Here is a 19,637-nt window from a genome sequence, read left to right as displayed (position 1 = left end):
GCCAGTACATGGGATTTCACTGAGACATGCTTCAAATACACCAATGAATAAAACCTCATTCAATCAGAAATTCTAGGGAGGCTTAATTTATTTCCTTACTTTTTCTGGATGTACAGCACTGTTTCTGAAAAATCTGTTTATGCAATATATATGGGTGGTATCATTTTTAGATTTGTGACTTGTGATATGATCTGCATAAGGAAAAAAAAGTAATATTTAAGATTTTATGCAAGCTATGACATGTAAGAAAAGGTAATTAATTTGCCTTTTGTTATGGTGTAAAAATTCCAAGTAGTTATGAAGTTTAAGTGTGTAAGGTGTTAGGCTCATATTTTTCTTTTTCTGGTCTTCATTTCACTGAAAGCATTGGGTAAATCCAAACTGAAAGCAAACTATATACAAATATTTCTTGACCTGTAGAAACTAATTCTGTTTATATAGAAATGCAAAATCTTAGCAATGAAAGAAAAGCTATGACTGTTCTACATAAAAAGAGAAAATGTGAGTGGCATTGTTTTTAGCACGTTTTTTTAATATTTTGCCCTTTACATGTTTTTCTTTAAAAAGCCTGAAAAGAATGAAACTGAATCTGGCAGCCAGAGAATCAGACCAGTATTTGAAGACGATCCTGTTTTCCGACGGCAAACATCTTACCAACATGCAGCAGTCCACATACCAACAGACATTTATGAAGGCTGTAAGTGGCATGTGAACAAAGTGATTTTGTATTTTAATTCTAAGCTCATTATTTCTTTCCCATTCTTAAAACATTGTTTGTCTCCATTTTTAGTAGAGGTTTGCTGTTATTGTCATTGTTACTTCTTCAGTGCTACTTCACGGATGTGTGGTATTAGAGATATGATTAATTTTATGAATTGGTAGGTGCTGCAGTTAAAGAGACCCTTTAGGATTGGATCTGAGTTTCACAAATGTAACTGGAGGTGAGACAAAACTCTTGCATATTCTTATGATCTGATCCATTCTTTCTCTGTGCTGTTCACATTTAATACAAACAGTTCTTGACAGCTCTTCTTTATATTCTGTTTGGCCTCAGGCAGGGATGAGTTCTGAAAACATTTTTAAGTATCTCACAAGCTGGTACAGTTTAGGGAAATAACATGCTATGTGAGCTGGTAGTACCAATATTTCATCCAGTGCATTTCTTGAATTGCAGTAACAGACTGGCAGAGAATTTGCAAAAAGTTATTCTAAACTATGCAAAAAATAATATGTATGTGCACATACAGATGAGGATTCTTTAATTGTATTTCAAAACTAAGTATTTATCTTTCAAGATGGAAATAAGTCCCTGTGCTCATCATCAAGCAAAAGTCTTTACACAAAAAGACATTTCAGCATTCAATGGAGCTGCATATTTTTTAAAAGGTGGGGAGAAAAATTAAATCGTATTTCTATTTTTAAGTTTTGATTTTTTTAGTTTAAGGTCCTAATTTCAAGTATGCAGTCTTTTTCCTCTTTTAAAGTCTCATCAAGAGGAAAGAGACCCTAGTGTGACCTGAGCTTTTTTAAATTCATGGCCACAGTTGCGTGCAGCTTCCATAAATGGCACGGGGATGAAAATGGAAATGTCAGTATGATGGGGGAAAGAATCATAGTAGCTTGTATTCTTATATGGTGAGCTTGACTGACAGACCTAAAGGATTATTCTGGGATTCTGGCTTTAATAAGTGCTAAAGTGCACCTTAATTGCAGGATTACAGAGAAGTGACAAGCCATTTCCTTTTTTTTTTTTTTTTCATTTTTTGAAAGAGAATTGATTCTTCACTGTTAAAATAGTGAAAAAGCTCATCTCCAGTTGTGAGGATATTTATAAGTGCCATGTAAACTTTGGTATAAGATTGTCATCATAACAGTACATAAGATGTTTTCTTGTTGTGTTGAACTTAACATTTTAAATGGAATTCCTGAGGACACATATACCTTAAAAAATGTATGCTATGTAATGTCACTGTACAGCCCATAAACTTGAAAAGGAAGAGAGATTATGATTTCCACAGGAAAGGTACAACTTTAGTATCGAATAAAATGATAATAGCAGAAAGAAATTTACACTTCTGGACAGAGAAATGTATGTGCATGTGCAACATATATGGTTTCTGATTCTTGGGTCTGGATTTTGTATTAATTACCAGAGAAGTGGAAGCCTAGAAAATTACCAGAAAGTCTGTATTTCTATGTCAGAAAAATCATGTTGTTGTGTGGCTGGGTAACTTTTTGTTACAGATGGAATTTTCAGAGATAACAGCTTGAGAATACCTAAGAGTGACAGATTTCATGTCAATAAACACAAAATGTTCACCAGGTTCTATTTTATAGTTACAAAGTTCATGTGTCATCTCAAGCACAAGTGAGCAATTGTGAGGTAGTCATTCACCAACAGATTTCCAAAAGTAGAATTTAGTGTTGTTCTTTTCACATTATGATCTACAAGCAATTTTTATAACTCTAGAAAGACAGATAAGGTGTCTTGAACACTGTTGTCATTTTTCTGCCTGTTCACAGGAGCTAACCTGTCATTTACTGGGAGGTTTCAGTGTCCACTATAACAGAGAGCAGCTGTTCATTTGAAAATGCTACCTGCAATTCCTTGTATAAATCCCAATCTGCTTGGAAGCATTTGTAACACAGGTATTACAAAGAATCCTTCTGAGAAGCAGTGGAAGAGACACAGTTCAAAAGTTTTACAGCTTGAAAGCCAATTTTTTTGACTGAATTATGCCTTGGCAAGCAGATTTCATTTTTTCTCCTTTATTGTATATGCTTTGCAGGTTGCCAAGAGAAACAAAGAATTGCTTTCTGAATCTCACAGAACAGTTTTCAATGACTGGATATTTGACTTGCCTATTCCTCCTTGAGATTGGTTTTTACTCCTCTCGCCTCTTGCAGCAGCAGGTTCTTGTCCCTAGGGGAGAGGGACAATTACTGGTAGAGCCACATGTGATCAGGATTTTCACTTGGGCCTGTCAATCACACTTTTTCATGTAATTGATTATTTTCTGTATGAAACTGGGAATTTGACTCTTAACCATAGAACCACAGCATCATTAGGGTTGGAAGAGACTTTTAAGATAATCAATATGCTATCCATTAAAATGTTTTCTATTTATGTTTAATTTCTATTGTAGTTATTAATTATGATTATTAATGATTTTAAATGGAATCAAATAATTAATTTCTGTCCACTTCTTTTTTTATAAATTGGAAAACTTTTTTGTCTAATAATTCTGTAATGGTGCACAACCTACTTAAAATCTTGTGTGGTAGGTAAAATAATATCCTTTTCTTCCTACATATATAGTGATTTTCTTTGTTGAAATATAGAGAAGAGATTCTTGTGAAGTAGGTCATTTATTTCACCATAAAAATATGCAATACATCATAACAAAATAGCCATTTACTACATCCAGCTTATTACTTTGGGAGTTGATTTTAGAAAGAAGCATTATGAAAGCTGTTCTGTTTTATTATTAATATTTTTTTCTTTTCCTGGATCTTGTTCCAAAACCTATGCAGAGACAGGAGAAAGTCTAAGGAGTTAATTTACTTGCCTTTTTCTGAGGATTGAAGAAAGGAGGCAATCCCAATAAAATAGAACAAGATCAGACTTTTAATTCAGTATTTTTTAAGAGGCCCATTTAGGTTTTGAAATAAAATCAATCTGCAGCTGAAAGCAGAACAGACCCTCAGGTCCTTTCTAACACATGCACTAGAAATTAGTCATGCATCTCCTATTAGTAATAGCTGAAGTCTTGTTTCTAAATCCTCATTAAAACTGTACCCTGCTTATCCCTAAGCAGAATATAGGAACTGCAGGCCAGAAGTGAGAGGCAATCCCTGGCAAGGTTATCCTTCCCACTGGATACACCACATGTCCTTTCTGTCTGGGATCCACTCTCCCCATCTGTCACAGTGATTCCTCTAGGTCTGTGTTACACTGCTGTTATGGTTTGAGGTGAGGTGTTAGGCACAGCACACAAACCAGGTTTGCTTTTTTCTGTGTGGTTATTCCTGCTTTTCTCCCTTTAAATCAGAAATAGTGCTTCCACATGTCAGTCACTACTTGATTTGTGTGGAAGAGCTGATTAAAGTGTCAGGTTGAAAGTAATATGTCATGAACATGACAACATAACTTTGAATATATTTGGACAGCAACCAGCAAGAAAAAAGGGCTTCCCTTCTCTGAAGCCATCAAACCAGGCATAAATATTGAGTTACAAGTAATTGATGGTTCATATACCTTAGTAATAATAGAATATAAATACTGTTGCTTCATATTCCCTTTTCATGTCAGTCAAAATTTTGCTGTTGTCTAAAGTCTTGTATTTATTATATATTATTTGATATCAAGTTTGGCAGTGGACATAAAATTTATCTTTCTAGTGGTGAGTCATATATGTAAATAATTAGTTATGGATAAAGTATTTTGATATTCTGGTACTCCAGTATATCACTCAAGGGTAATAAAATCTTTTAGAAATAATTTTTTAAAAAAGAGTTAGATACTACAGTGATTTTTATCTTGACCAGAATATTATTTCCTTGGTGAATTTTTAAGTGTTGCACAGTTTCTGCTAATCTTGTGTATCTCAGGCTAAGAGCTTGAATAGGAAAAAAAAAAAAAAAAACATTTGGGAACAGCAGTCTAGTGGAAAGAGTTCCAGCACATGGCAGGAATGTTGGAAGAAGATGATCTTTAAAGTCCCTTCTAATTTAGCTCTTTCTATGATTCTGTGAATAAAACCCTCAGAAATACTGGGAAATGAAACCATGAGTGTGGCAATATTACCCCTCCAAATGAAACCCCCAATTTAAATAAACTAGGAAAAAGTGTGTTATCATTTATTCATGGAAGGTCTTATGTGTGGATAACAAAAGGGATTTATTAAGGAATCCAGATATGGATAAAGTGTTGTGTAAATATTTTGTTGCTCTACATCCACATTCCTTATAATTGGTTCAGCATGTTTTAAGATTAGTGCTCTTGATATATTTTTTGAGATAGCTGACAAACTGAAGGTATTCTCTTGGTTTATTGCAAAGGATAAATGAATAGTGCAGGCTTGCTACATCAAAGGTGAAAAATGGTTGTTTCAAGTCTCTGATTTCGTGTGTGTTCACACCTTTAAATTTGGACATAGATATTATGTATGTCTTGTGCAGATAGCATGTGAGATTACTGTAACTTCTGATTTTTTTTTTTTTTTTTTTTTTCTTCTCCGTTATCTTAATCAGGGAGTTATTTGTGAAAACATGTAATGAGTGAAGTAGAGCTTTAAATGAATTTCAGTGTCAGCCTGTTTTAAATACCAAAGTCTATGGCTTGGGGTAATTATGAAGAAAATGTTAGTGTCAGCTAAGTCCCTAAGTACTGCCTGGTTGGTTCAATATTAAACCTGAAAGGAAAATACCAATGCAGAAGCCTAAGTAAAGAACTCTAGGGTCACTATTGCTTTTTATGCTCTGACAATTACAGTTGGGTTTTTTCCCCCCCCAGGTAGATTGCTAAAGCTCCCTGAATTAAATTCTTATTTGAATAATCAGCAAAAAGAAATAACTTTTCTAACTTGCTGAAAAAGCTTGTTTCTGTCACAATCCAGAAGGCCAAACAACTTGAAAAGTATTTTCCATTGCAAGGAGGTATTTATATTTTGGTACTGGGATTAGTACCATTAATTTAATTGGATGTATGGTCTAGCATAATCACTTGACATCAAGCTGACCATGACTTCTGTCTAAAGTTATCAAAAGTTAAGATAATAAGCTAGAATAGGGAAAGACCTTTCTGTAGCCAAAGGTAATTTTTTCCTCTTTGAAAGACTGAATTGGTTAGGCACATGCTATTTTGGAATGGTAAGGAATTCTCAATGTAGATTTAAAGCAATCTGCCTAATAATGATGCATCACAAAAATGATATAATAGCATACTCTCAAGCTGAATATTGGAGAATCCATTTTGGCCAGGAAAGTTTATCCAAGACTAACTACTTTTTAAATGTGACATAAAGTTCATAATGGAAAAATAAATAGTGGCAAATCTGAAATAAAACACCCTTCTGTTATAATTCCAGGAACTCTTCTAGACTTGCGTTGTCTTAAGGTGTTTGATAAAAATTTTCATATGTTTCTGCAAAATAAAAACAGGGTGCTAGTTTTTTAGTAGTAAATTTAGAACCTAAATACCTTAGGCTTTCAGAGACACAGTTGTCTAAACACAAGTTTCTACTGAAAGTAGGCATTCTGAAATATTCTACCCCTGAACTGAAAAATCTTTATTTGAAATGTATCAAGGGTTAGCTATTTATAATCAATATGATTGATCTGATTTATTTGTATGTATTAGTGTGAGAGCTGACTGAAAGAAAGCATAATGTGAGTCTTGATATTTAACACTCAGAAACTTTCCTGGAAAAGTAATTATTTTTTTTTTATCTTTTTGAAAAGTAAATTTTTATTTTGACACATTTGAAAGACTCTATATAACAGAATAAATTATGCCCAAAATAATTGTTCTAGTGTTTGAACTGCACTATATTTTGTTATTTGTCTCTAGCTGGAAACAATAGATACTAATTTTTACATTTCTATCTGTTATTTTGTGTTGAAAAGTCTTCTGAAATAACAGTTTAAGTTTAACATTTTAAGTTTTAGTATAAAAGTTTTACTTTTACATCTTAGACCTATATTTTAAAGATTTTACATGTATTCTGATAATTTAACCTGGGGGAATTAAATACTACATTCAAGCAAACAGTCATAACTCACTAGCAATTCAGTATGGGAATTTTCTCTTTATCATGGTGAAACCTTTTATCCTATACAGTAATTTGTTATAAGGATGAAAAGAAGTTACAGGATTTACTTCATGATCCTTTAGAAATCAATTTTCTTCATGTTGTTGCAGTGTTCTTCTCTTACCAGGTGCTATTTTTACTTCCAAATAGTTTTTTTTTCCATTGGATCTAATTTGGCAGAAATAATATTTTCATTTCCACTGCCAACTTTCTTTTATGAGTAAGCATATTAACACAGAATATCTGCACCCATGCAGACATCCCAGTTTTCCCTGTTTCAGTATTCAGCATGCTTCCAGAGAATCCCAAACTTTATGGTTACCATCTGTACTTCATTAAAGAAATGCACCAATTAGTTGACTCCTGATCTTCTAGGTTCCTATTTGTCAGATGCAGAAATTTACCTTCTAATTGATATACTTTAAAAATAATCTCTTTCTCAGACTACTTCACATTTATTGAGCAAATATTTTAGGATATATTTTATTACAAAAGAAGCCCTGTATTGCTGTAATATAACTATGTCAGGTTGTTGTACTGACACACAATTCCCCATGAAAACCACATTCCACAAAACCAAATCACATTTTGGTGTGTTAACCCTTGTTTATTTTTAAATGGAATAAAACATATAAAAAATTATTCTTTTTATTCAAGTTGAGAAAATGGTTCATTTATTTCCTTTTTGCTGTTGTTGTTGTTCATGCTCTTTTTTAAGAAAAAATTGATTTTAAGTTTTCAATAGAAAAGTTGAGTTTAGGTTTTCAATAGAACAATGCAGGTCTTAGGCATGGCCCTAACCCGTGGCTGTGGGCTTTTTTCACAGTCACCCCTCTGGGCACCATCGACTGTCAAACTTTCTATATGGTGTCTTTCCTGTTCTTATAACCAGAAATTCATCTTCATAGACCACTGACATGATGAAGTTTCCTTAAATACTCAAAGGATATGATCTCCTGTGTGTTTAGAATTTTTAATATCACAATGAGGTGTGCAAAGCCATACCAGAAGCCAAATTTGTGTTACCTGTTTAAGCTGGTCTTTGTGATGTGCCTTCAACAAATTACAATGCCATGCAATGAAGAGATTTTCCTTTGTGTTGATTTTGCAAACTCTGGAGTTTAAAAAGAAAGATGCCAAAACAACTCTTTGTCCCTATTTACTTTCTTTTCCCAAAATGTATGACATTAATTTTTACAGTTTGTAAAAAAGCAAAAGTGTGAAAAACTCTTTTCTAATAATGGAGTGGTGATTATCATTGGCATTCAGCATAGCTGCCTCTCTCTGCAGATTTCTTGACCAGCAATATGGTGTGCATCCAGAATTATCTTGGACTTTATAGCAAGTCCTGAGATTCCAGTGCCTGTTAGGCTGCTTGATTGAGTAATAATTGTTTAAGCTCTACATACTGCCAAAATCTATTTTGGAGAACAGATGATGGCTTCTGCTCCTCAGATCCCTTTCCATTTCTTTTGCTGTATTTTCTCTCTTATGCACAGCTTGGAAAAGCAATTAGTATTGAACCCTCTTGTACCAAGAGGGAAAAGTTGGCTCTGCAGTATGATTGGCAGTGTTCTTATGGTAAAAATAGCTAATGGTGGCCTTTGTATTTCTGCAATACAGACTGCTAAGCAGAACACCAAATATCAGTATATCTTCATTATTCAACTTATTATAAATATAAGACAATTTAAACATCAACCAGTAAATGTTTAGGGATGTTTCAGATTGTTAAACAAGTAGATATGGTAATTTAAGTTGACTACTAGGAAAAAAAAGTGCTAAATTGCTTGAAGTAATTTATATTGAACAAGAAAATACCAATTTGTGTGAAAACGAATAAAGATGTTCTTTCTTAAGGACCTTAAAACATACTTTAAATGGAAGTGCAAGAGCTTTGGAATATTCATTGATTGTCCTGAGAGCCTGTAAATTCTTTTTTTCTTCTCTCCTCAAACAAGTTTGCCTTTTCAGTTCAGTGTGTTGAGATCTAAACGAGGAAGGAGAGGAGAAGGGAAGGGAAACTTTGCCCTTCCCTCTTTTCCTTCCTTCCTTCTCTGGTCTGACACAAGTTGCCAGCTCTGCCCTGAGCTGTGCAGGTGACACCTCTGTGACCCTGTGCAAAGCTGCAGAGCAGCAAATGTAACTGTGCAGGAAAATTCTGCCTCCACCTCTGTACCCCTGTGGCATCTGATGGTGCTGTCTGGGCTGGGATGAGCCAAGCAAAGACTTGTGCAAATCCTTAAAGATGAGGACAAGGTAACTTAAAGCCAGTAATAAAATATAAACTGCAGAAAATAACTAACATGTATTGCCAAGAATAAGTACCTGATGCACACAGAGACAAAAATATGATACAAAAAGAATGTATTAGAATAACAAGAGTTTGTTTATTCTTTACTTGACCCGCACAAACTATGAGGAATTGAAATAAAATATCTCTTGATGACTGTCAATTTTTTTTTTTACTTGGGCAGTGTGAAATATTTTGTATGTAACCATCCCTTTACTCATTAAATCATTATAACTGTCTTGTTGTTTTGTCTTGGTTTTAATATCTAACAGGTTTATTATGCTTATTATCAACAGAGTTATGAAAGATTTCCCTCTGGAAAGAAATCTAGTTTTCAGCTTTGCAAGGTTGCAAAAGAAATTTGGATTCTGTAAAATTATTTTTTTAATAATTGGTCCTCATATTTCAGAATGACTAATATTTCCAGCTGGTAATGCCACAGCTGTGAATTTTGCAGAGATTATAGCAGCCTAGCTCTAACTTATGATTTTTTTTTTTAATTCTACTGGTTAAAATTTATATCCCATGTTATTGCACTTTATAAGACTTACATGATGAATCCTTGTAAATCTGTACTCTAAAAATACTTGACTTATTTGATTCTTTCAGAAAAAAGTGAAATAAAGTTGTTAAGTTTTAGGTGGGCAGGACGTAAGAGTTAAGATTCAAAGTATTTTATTCTGAAAAACAATAACCATGATAGATTATATAATAAAAAGAAAAGTAATAAATCTGGATAGTAGTGGGATATCCATATTGGTAAATTTATCATGGTTGATTACCATGATAAATGACATGTAAAATCATGAGTAGCTTATTGGATTTAATTATATCTTCTATACTATAATTTTTGCTTGTGCATTATCATATTATCCAGTACTGTAGTTATTACTATTTTTAAAGTAGTATCAACTTCACAAACAGTATGTTCAGTTTTAGTTTTGAAGTGAGGAAGACAAATAATGAAGAAGAAAGACTAGAAAAAAGATTATGTTGGCATATGAGGCTTTGAATACACTTAGTGGCTTTTTGTGGATATGTCCAAAATTTGAGCCTTGAAAGGTTGTAGCAAATTACAGAATATAATTTAAGTATATGACTACTGTTTATTTGTTACTGCAGACTCACTTTATTGCATACTGATTTTTTCTATTTTTTTCTAACATTGCATCTCTAGTGATTTTTCATATCCCTTTTGGATAATAAAGAACTTTTGCCATACTTCTGCTTAAGATAATAGGCATCTTGTAGCTTTGGCATTCTGTCATCCTCAGTGTGTCCTTTCCCCCTGGAGTGCCCTCTTGCTTCATCTGTCTTTTCAAATGTCTTTAGTACTCGGTTATTTTACATCAGATAAAAATTTGAAAATAAATACCAGCAATTTTAAAATAATATTAATTTCTGCATTTTTATGTACAAATATTGTCAATTTTTATTGTATAAAAATAATTTTCAGTGGGAAACTGTTCTGGGACAAAACCTTTAAAATTACCCAGTGGATATGTTTACATGGATTTGCACTGAATTCTGGGTTAGCTGAATGAAATTGAATAAGCTGTGTATGTGTTAAAGTGCATTTGTGCTTGAGGGGCCTATTTCTTAGCAGGACTTCCAAGTTCATACAGAACATTTCATTGAGACCATTATCTGCCCTTTCCATTGGAGCCTCTCAGGCCTCCTTCAAGTAAATGTTCACATTTTCAACAAAAACATTTAGCTTAAGTATCTGATATAAAATTAGATCAGGACTTTTCCATTAATCGACATGATACGGATGGGTGCTTTTAAGAAGGTCAAACATCTCATTGCAAGTCAACCTTCAGCTTACAAGTTGTTCTTTTAAACTATTTTGATTCTGCAGTTAGACACACCACTCTTCAAAACAGTTATCTGTAAAACTGTTCAGTCTGTGGAAATATTTCATGGTAAGCTTTTTACATTTTTAACCTCCTGGTCTGTTCCTTTGAAAGGCTCTATGTCCTTGGTATACATTAATTTTCAGTAGCATTTGAAGTCACTCAGGCCCATTTAGGTCAGCACCTTACTTTATGTTGTTAAAAACCACTAAATAGTTGCTGACTAGGAAGAGAGTAAGAAAGAGGGGAAAAAACAAATCTAGACCTTGGCCTTCTCAGCTGGCAGCTGAAAATCAAAAGCACACTGGGGTAGCTCAGCATGATGGGGATGGCAAGTGACAGACTGTTCAGAGCTGAAGGAAAGATGGTAACAGAATCTTAAATTAGAAAATCTTCCAAAACAAGCTGACAACACTGCTCAAAAAAAATTTAAAAAAAAAAAAAAAGGCACATAGGGCTTGGCAAAGACAAAGAAGAAGAAGTAGAGATTGGGAATGCCAAAATGTGATTATCTCTTTAGAGCCTTTCAATTCAAGCTCTCATAGTTTACCACGTGAACTCATTTCTGGAGAAGCCTGGGGTTTTCCTGGTTAGCTCTGGAGGTCCAAAGAGGTGGATTCCAGTTGCTGTCTTCTCTTTTGCACGTGTTCAGCAGGATGGAAGGAGGTTTTGGTAGCAACACTGCCTGTTACAGATGTTTGCAGAAAAGGTGTCCCCACCCATGGCATGGGGGTGTAACTAACCAGTCTGTAATGTCCCTTCCAACCCAAACCATTCTGTGACTGATTCTGTGACACTGCTATATTCCTATTGTTCTTTATGGAAGAGCAGTGCTAACATTCCCATGATCAAATGGGATTTTGTGAACCTTGCTCACAGTTAAAAAGCCTTTGTGAAACAGCAGAAACTACACGATCCAAGAAGGATGGAATGTAGGGGCTACTGAACTGGCAGCATTGTTCCAAGAGATATTTTGTTTAGTGTTTCCTAGTAATTTTTCTTCTTAGGATGAGAGGAGGCTTAGTTGTTTGGGATGCTATTTTGTTTTACTTGAAAGAGAAATCTCAGGAATCAGCATTTGACTAAGAATCTGACTGAAGTTTCAGCACAGTCAGCCTGGACATACCAAATATATACTTTGTATGTCTCTTCAGGGTCATTTAGTTGAATCCAAATAGAAGTGCTCAACTCCTTGGGCAGCAACATAAATATCAGAAAGCATTGGTTTCATTCCTAATTTGCAAAGGGTCACTAAATCTCTTAGATAGTTGCATACCTTGCAAGATATCTAGTATATATTTACCAATTTTTCAGCTTTTTCGTCAAGTGACATGTTGCTTTGCCTTCTTGCATAGTATCTGGCTTGATCTGAGTTTGTATTTTGACAGGATTTTGTTCAGCAGTAATTGCAGGTCAAGGTGATTGTTGATCTTAACATGTTTTCAAAACATGGATACGAAACTAAATCTGATTTTTCAGGGAAACCTAAAGATGTAAATACAACAAGGTTACTAATTACCTCAGATTCCCTTTAGCTTTTTAGAATCTGTATACTAATTTTATTTGGACTAGTATTTCATCTGAAGCATCTAAAAAATAAAAATAATGCTATTATTTTATACTATTTATATATATTCACCACTTTTCCTATGAATAAATAGGAATATGAATATTATGAGAGCTTTAAGATAGTCACATTAGTAGGTAAAATTAAAAGAAAAATTAAACTAAACATCCTAAATTAGTTTTAAAATTGTGCATTGTGTTAAGTTCTGGATGCCTTCTGATAGCAAAATATTAGGGAAATCAAGTGATTTTCTGTTCTCAACTTATATGTGCGACAGAATTGTGTCCTGGAGATTTCATTGGTTCTAGCTTGAATGTAATAGCATGGACAGTAAATAAATGAGATTTCATACCTGCTCTATATCTAGAAAAAATCAGCCCAGAAATAGTGCCCCTGCTTAATTAATTCTTTCTTGACCTTAAATTTCATTTCCTGCAGTTCTCACCAGCATAAGAAGTGTATATTACTTAACCAGGAAAATCCTTCTGCTTGGCAAATCTTTCTGCAAAGTGAAAACCACGTTTTGACATATAGTCTGGACAGTTGCAGCAAGTACTGTTAGGCCAACAAATGTAGATGGCTGTTGACTTGATTGGAATCATAGGGTTTGAATCTTAATTGATAAAATATTTTTTGCTCACATGCAGGGAAAATGATATTGTTTGAGAATGAAATAGAGTTTGCCCAGATACATAAATGTGCTTGCCAGTGAACAAAGATGTGGTATATATCACTTTGCTTTTACAATGTTGTCAAGTGTAATGAATTGAGGCTCTTGCTAGGATCTGTCATGCTTTTATTCTTTAGATAATAACTTCCAAAAAAAATTGTAATTTTTAACTTAAAGACAAGGCATTTGATGAAATTGTATGTATGAGTGCCTATTTGTGGCATATTTATAATTTCATCATCTATGAGTTTTTTTTTTCCCTCTTATCCACTCTCTGTATTTACTTTTGCTGATTTTAGCTTGTTCTCTGTGTTCTTAAAAATGGTTTTGAAAAAAGGAAAAAATGGGAAAATGAATGGTTGATTACAGAAGTGGGAAAGTTTTTCACAATTTATTGAGTTATTCCTCTGATTTTTTTTTTTTTTTAAGCTTAATTGTTTCTAGTAGTCCTTGAGAAATGTGAGTCTCAATTACAGCTGCCCTCAACAAGCTCCATGATGTTGAGGAGTCATTGCCCATCTTTGTTTTGTCTTTAAAGTAATAGTGGTTGTCCCTTTTCTTGTGAAAGCCTGCCATGAAATCAAGCAGGTATCTAACATTCTGTAGCATCTTTTCTTCAATTAAATATTTGTACTACAGGAATTAATTACTTGTTTAAGAATTTTGGTAGTGCAGAAGGCATCCAGATTGGCTCCAACAAATTGGATATGGAATTACCTGGGCATTACCAGGCTGACAGGTTGCAAGTCTGACTGTAGTAAAAATTTGGTCACCACCAAAAAAACCTCTGCTCTGTTTTTTGGTTGTTGGTTTGGGGTTTCTTGTTTGTTTCTTACTTTCTTTTTTGTTTTACTTTAATAGGGGTTTTTTTAGGGCAAGCTTAGCAAATAATGTCTAGTCTTTTAGACAGTGTTTGATGTACATGGGTGTCTGAGATTGTGCTGGTCTAATGGAAAGTCACAGGATAATAGCCTCTTGCCACTAGCTTAAGTGAAAGGTGAAATGGAAACGTTTATTTTCCAGATGAGACATTGATTTAGTAACAGCTTTCTATTACTGCAAATTACTGCTACAGAAGTTAGCATTTCCCCCTGTTTGCAGCAGCCTGGTGTGCTCAGAATGAGTTACACGCCCCAGCAGCTAAAAGCTGTTTGACTCCAATAACAGGGTTTTTATCTAAAATATGGACCACACTTACATGAAATATAAAATCACAGTTATTATTGTAGCAGAGTGTGCTTCTTTCTTTCCCATCCCCCCTTCCCCCCTTTTTCTTTTCTTTGACATGCAGGGAACATGCACACTGTGGAAATGGTAAGAAAACAGATCTGTTTCCCTATGATTTTACAGTAACTCATCTCTTGGTATTATTGTTTGCTTTATCAAGAGTTTTGTTGCACTTTTAGCAAGACTTTGTTCATTCATTTTAGATATGATAAAATAATTTGTTATACTTTTTACAAAGTTTATTTTAAGGTGTTTTCAACTAGTGTTTCCCTGTGGAATGAGCTTATTCTCTTGAAGCTGAGAAAGGGGGAGAACAATGCCAAAATGCAAATCTTTCTCAGAGACTGAGATAGTGTCCCTGCTCCCTGGAGTAACTTCCTGGAGTTTCTTGGGTTGCTTGAAACAACAGTACTGAAGTGTGGTAAAATACATAATGCATAAATATACATAAATATATAATAAATGGATCCAAAATTCTAAGGAATATATGTAAAGTAACCCAGTATATGTTGAGTGCATATAATAATAAAATTAATATAGTATATTGTATATTGGTTGCATCTAATCCAGCAAGTAACTTCTTTGGTTCCATTTCAGACAACTTTTTTGCACATTTTGGCAGGAGAGAGAAAATAAATCAGAGACAATAAAGGCATATTCTATATCATATAAACCTTTACTTCTGTGTGCTGGTTATCAGCCTTTGTCAGATCCAGCTCAAAGTTAGAGCAGAATTTTTACATAAAATCAGAAAATAAAGGGGGGGGGGAAGGGGAATTGGGCAGATGAGTTGTGGGTTGTTTGTTTGTTTTTTTGCCTAATTCCTAAACAAATGTAAATTCTTGATGTGGAAGATAACATGTTTTTATTAACTTTTTGATTTCTCTAGCCTTGAAAACTGGGAAACACCTTTTTTTTTAATCTGCTCAAAGTGATACACTGAGTTGTCCAGGTAGATCCCTTTAGGGTAACAACACAAAGCTCTGAAAGGCTGAAGATTCACCTGCTCCTTAGAGCAATGACAGAGAGACTTTCTATGGTGCAAAATGCTGCATGGGAGATTCTCCAAATACATATTTATACATCTTCTATAGAGAAAAGAACCTTTTAGAGCATTTACCTTCTATGCTGGATTTTGGATTTTTACGTCATGGGTCATCAGTTTAGAAATATTTAACTTTTAGAATTTTCTATTATAATCATTTCCTGATATCATTCCTTGAATACGTTTTCATAATGCATTTTGCTGAAGCATCTTGAACTTCTGTAGAGCTACATAAATTAATGATAATCAGAGAATGGAAATTCTAAACAGTACACAAGTCACACTTCTTGGTGTTCTTTTCAAATAGATAGTTTACATAAATTTCTTCAGGTTTATATAAAGCACAGTTGTGTGCATTTTTATATGTTAGTTATTTTATATTTTTGTGTAGCATTTAAAAGAATAAGACAAATACAAGACTTTGGGTTTTTAATATGATTGAGTTTTTTATTTGGGAACAAAGCATGCCTTTTCTGTTTTAAAAAGAATGGTTTTGGCTAACAGTATTAAAAGTTTTATGCACCCACGAAAATGGGTGGAGAAATTGCAGCCATCAAAATAAAAAGTGTACAGATAATCTCCCAGACCCTTAGAAATGCATCAGAAAGCATTCCTCAAGTGCACTTCAAGAGTATGGATTTGTCTCTTCTTTGTAAATTTGTAATGGGATTTGAAGTATCAGAAGCCTGTTTTCATCATGTGGCAGGTTTTGAAGGACTTCTCTCCTAGTGTGGATTGTTGGTTTTTTGTTGGTTTTTTTTTTTTAAGACCTGGTCTGACTGAACCTCTTTTGATCTCAGATTTCCCCAAGAAGAGCAGGGGAAGAGCCAGATTCTGGTTTTAGCTAATATACACAATCCATTAAAAGATGATTCATTCCTGCATTAGCTCCTTCTATGTTGTCATTTCTCAGTACCTCCAAATGGAGTCCTAGTATATATCTAGGAAGATTTTGGGTTTTTTATTTAGCTGCCAGAAAATATTTTTTAAATTGCTTAAAAAAAATAGACAATAATAGGAAGATTACGATCATAAAAATAAAAAAAAATCAAATGCTAGTTTCTTTTTCCACTGTATAAGGGTTCTTGAGAAGTATCAAGAACCTTTTCCTTTGATGAATGAAAAAATGTACTAAAATCCTAGTTTAGAAGAGAAAAGAAAAAAAGCCTCCTTGATTTGCAAGAACATGTTTGTAATGTTAATGATAAATGCAGTAGTTGAGTTGTCTCAGAAGCCCTGATTAACTGTTAATTTAACTATCCACATCCCTTTCATGTCACCCATAAAAGAGTACTGCTTTAATGGTTTCTTTCTAGTAATTCTTTTGAAATATCATAGAGAACTCATTAAATATTGAAAGAAAACTTGAACAATATTTCTAAGGCAGCATAGATTTAGAAGTTCCCTCCAGCAATATTCATATTTTAGAAAAAGTTACACCCTGATCCAGGGCAGCTTTAAATCTGACATGATGCAGCAGTGCTTAAAGATTTATCACTTTACCTGTACCCTACCCTCATATGGTAATATTCTGTGCATACTTTTATATATCAATGTAGAAATATTGTAGGTCATGAAAAGATTGAGGTTTCTGCTGGTATTTTAAAAAATCCCTCAAAGGAAAACTTCTTGTATATTTAGGGTAGACGGAAACACCACATCTAAAAATCTCTGTATTTATATATTGGAAAGAAAATCCAGTTTTCCAATTCCAGAGGCTGTTTCATCCCTGATGGATACATGGTGCCCATTAATTCACTTGCAGTCTGTAATTGATTACTGGACATTAGCATCATGGTTTTTGAAAGAACCAATTTATAGTGAGAGCTCCTTAGGAATGGGGAGGTTTGGTTTCTTAAAAGGAAGAAAAAAGGTTGCTTTTAAATTATGCCATTTCAGCATATTCAAGAAAATCTTAATTTGATCAAAAGAAGTTGTGTAACAGATCCATTGCCAGGAACTGTATGTGAATTTAGATGTCATCAAGGGGATGATTGTTCTCAATGATTTCATATTCAGGCCTCTGGAAATGATGCCTGGGGTGACTATACCAAGTCCTACAACAGACAAAATAGAAAGCCTGTTCATGATACAAACAGGGATAAACATAAGGATAATTCTCTATGACAATGGAGAAGATTTCTAAAAAACTTGTGAATGATAATGTGTTTCATATTGTTGCAACAAACCTTTTCAAAAGCAAATGAAAAATAAAGTAAAATCAAAATTCAGACACCCTTTTATAATTTTGTTAATCCTAGAAGAAATACAAAAACCAGCAACTCTAGCAGATCTCTTTTTCCGCCCCAAACCCCTTAATGAGGGAGGTTTTAGTTGTAAAAATATTATTTTACATCTTCTAAAGATTAAGGTACTGGAATGAATTTCAGGATATTTGGGGTTTTTACCTATTTGTTCAAGGCAGATGCTTTGGTTAAGATGAGTTGTTTGACTGCTGAGTTTCCAGTTCATCAGACTGGATCAGTGAAATGCTCCTGTGCAAGGTGAGCTGCAGTTAGCTGCAGTTGCTCAATCCTGTGTCTCAGCTTATGGGATAAGGCTCTGCCTGCTTCCATACCACTTGTTTTTCTGACTGTATTTCTGCTGATGTGATGTATGTTGAACTCCTTTTTCCTCTCTGTTTGCTTGTTTGGCTTTTTTTGTATAATCTTTGTAGATGTTCTCACCCTCTCTACTTGGGGTACAAGCATCTTATTTCAGCATCATTATTTGTGCAATGACACTTCTGCTGAAGTACCTGTGGCCCTTTCTGCTTCTGAGTGTTTGAACTGCCAGAAGGTGCACCTTCTAAGAGAATATTCAGTTAAATATAATCTTGTTTCTACCACTCATTTCTTTGATGTTAGTCTCTCCACAGATCTTTCAGACCATGACTCTTCATTGATAGGGCTTTTAGATTATGTGTCATTAGTATAAAATACTGAAATGGTGCTTAAAATGCATGATTTACAAGCTTCAGTTGTCTCCTTAACCCCATATTCACTATACCTGGTTGGTCATTATCCAGTCTACATTTATTGAATCCACACGTCACTTTAACTGATGATTGTTCTATGGACATAGCTTTGGATGTTTTGCTGACAACCTGATAGATTATTTCAATTGCCTTCTTCCTCCCCATCCCCCACACATCAAATAAATACATATTTAGGATTAATACATTTTCCCTTCATCTTTCTTTTTTTGCCTCCTTTCCTTCACTGTTCATTCTAACAGCATTCATTATAGGTCTCTTGAAATATGTCACAACTTCCTCCTGTTTCTTCCTAAGTGTAAGCCCTGTATTTGAAAAGCACTGTGGTACTATTGTTAGAAATCCATCCTGTAAATTCACAATCCCTTTCTGTCAGAGTTTAATGGTAAAGATTAACCATTCCCTTGGTTGTTATGCAGTACACTTTAACTTCTCCCAGTGTTGTGTTTTCTGTTTCTTCATCCTCATTTACAGTGGTTGAGAATGTGTTTCTGAAAAGGAAAAACAAACAAACAAAAGAAGTTGCTGTAGGAAATAGAGCTACTAGTAGAAAGGAAAACTTCAGTTGTAATGCATTTTCCAGCTTTTATTTTTATCTTGACTTAATCGCCTTTGGCACGATGATCACACCCTAATATTTTCTTCCTTATGCCAAGCAACTGCATTGTTTGATCTCTCTTTAGGGAGCCCTGAGAGGGCTTGCAAATAAGGATTACACCTTTGAAACACATTTGAAAGAAGGCAAGCTCTGGTCAGAATATCAAATCCATCTATTGAATTGAGCTGTCTGAATGCATACTCTGCACTATAAAAATAAAGTAATCCATCTCCTGAATGGAGCTGTCTGCTCTGCACTCTAGCAATAAGGTAATCTGCCTTTTGCAGGGAGCACTAAACACCGCTGCATTCGCCGCAGGGAAAAATAGATGTAGGATATTTAGATAGGTAGATATGGAGAGATACTTTCTGATAGCTTGTCTCTGCCAAAGTGCTAGCTAAGCATTGTGTTAGAGCATCAATTTATACACAGAGAGGCAATTTAGTACTGCTCATTTCTCAGGCAGTGTATTATTTAATATCATATAAAACTGCATGTATACTTCACATATCAATGGCTTTGTTCTTTCTCCTTTCTATGCTTAAGTACCCGATAGGGCAGATCATAATTTCAA

General features: G+C 34.2%; 1 protein-coding gene across 2 annotated transcripts in view; it reads left to right on the top strand.

Annotated features, from left to right (window-relative positions):
* CACNA2D1 (calcium voltage-gated channel auxiliary subunit alpha2delta 1) overlaps positions 1 to 19,637 on the top strand; it is a 358,692-nt gene that overhangs the window by 207,554 nt on the left and 131,501 nt on the right. For both annotated transcript variants that reach the window (XM_059847448.1, XM_059847449.1), the window contains exon 6: positions 568 to 697. In XM_059847448.1, coding sequence (XP_059703431.1) covers positions 568 to 697 — 130 coding nt within the window. The remainder of the gene's footprint in view (positions 1 to 567; positions 698 to 19,637) is intronic.

This window comes from Haemorhous mexicanus, chromosome 5 (genome assembly GCF_027477595.1).
Source record: "Haemorhous mexicanus isolate bHaeMex1 chromosome 5, bHaeMex1.pri, whole genome shotgun sequence".
Taxonomy (NCBI): Eukaryota; Metazoa; Chordata; class Aves; order Passeriformes; family Fringillidae; genus Haemorhous; species Haemorhous mexicanus.
The sequence above is the reverse complement of the archived record's forward strand: the minus strand, read 5'-3'. Positions and strand labels throughout refer to the sequence as shown.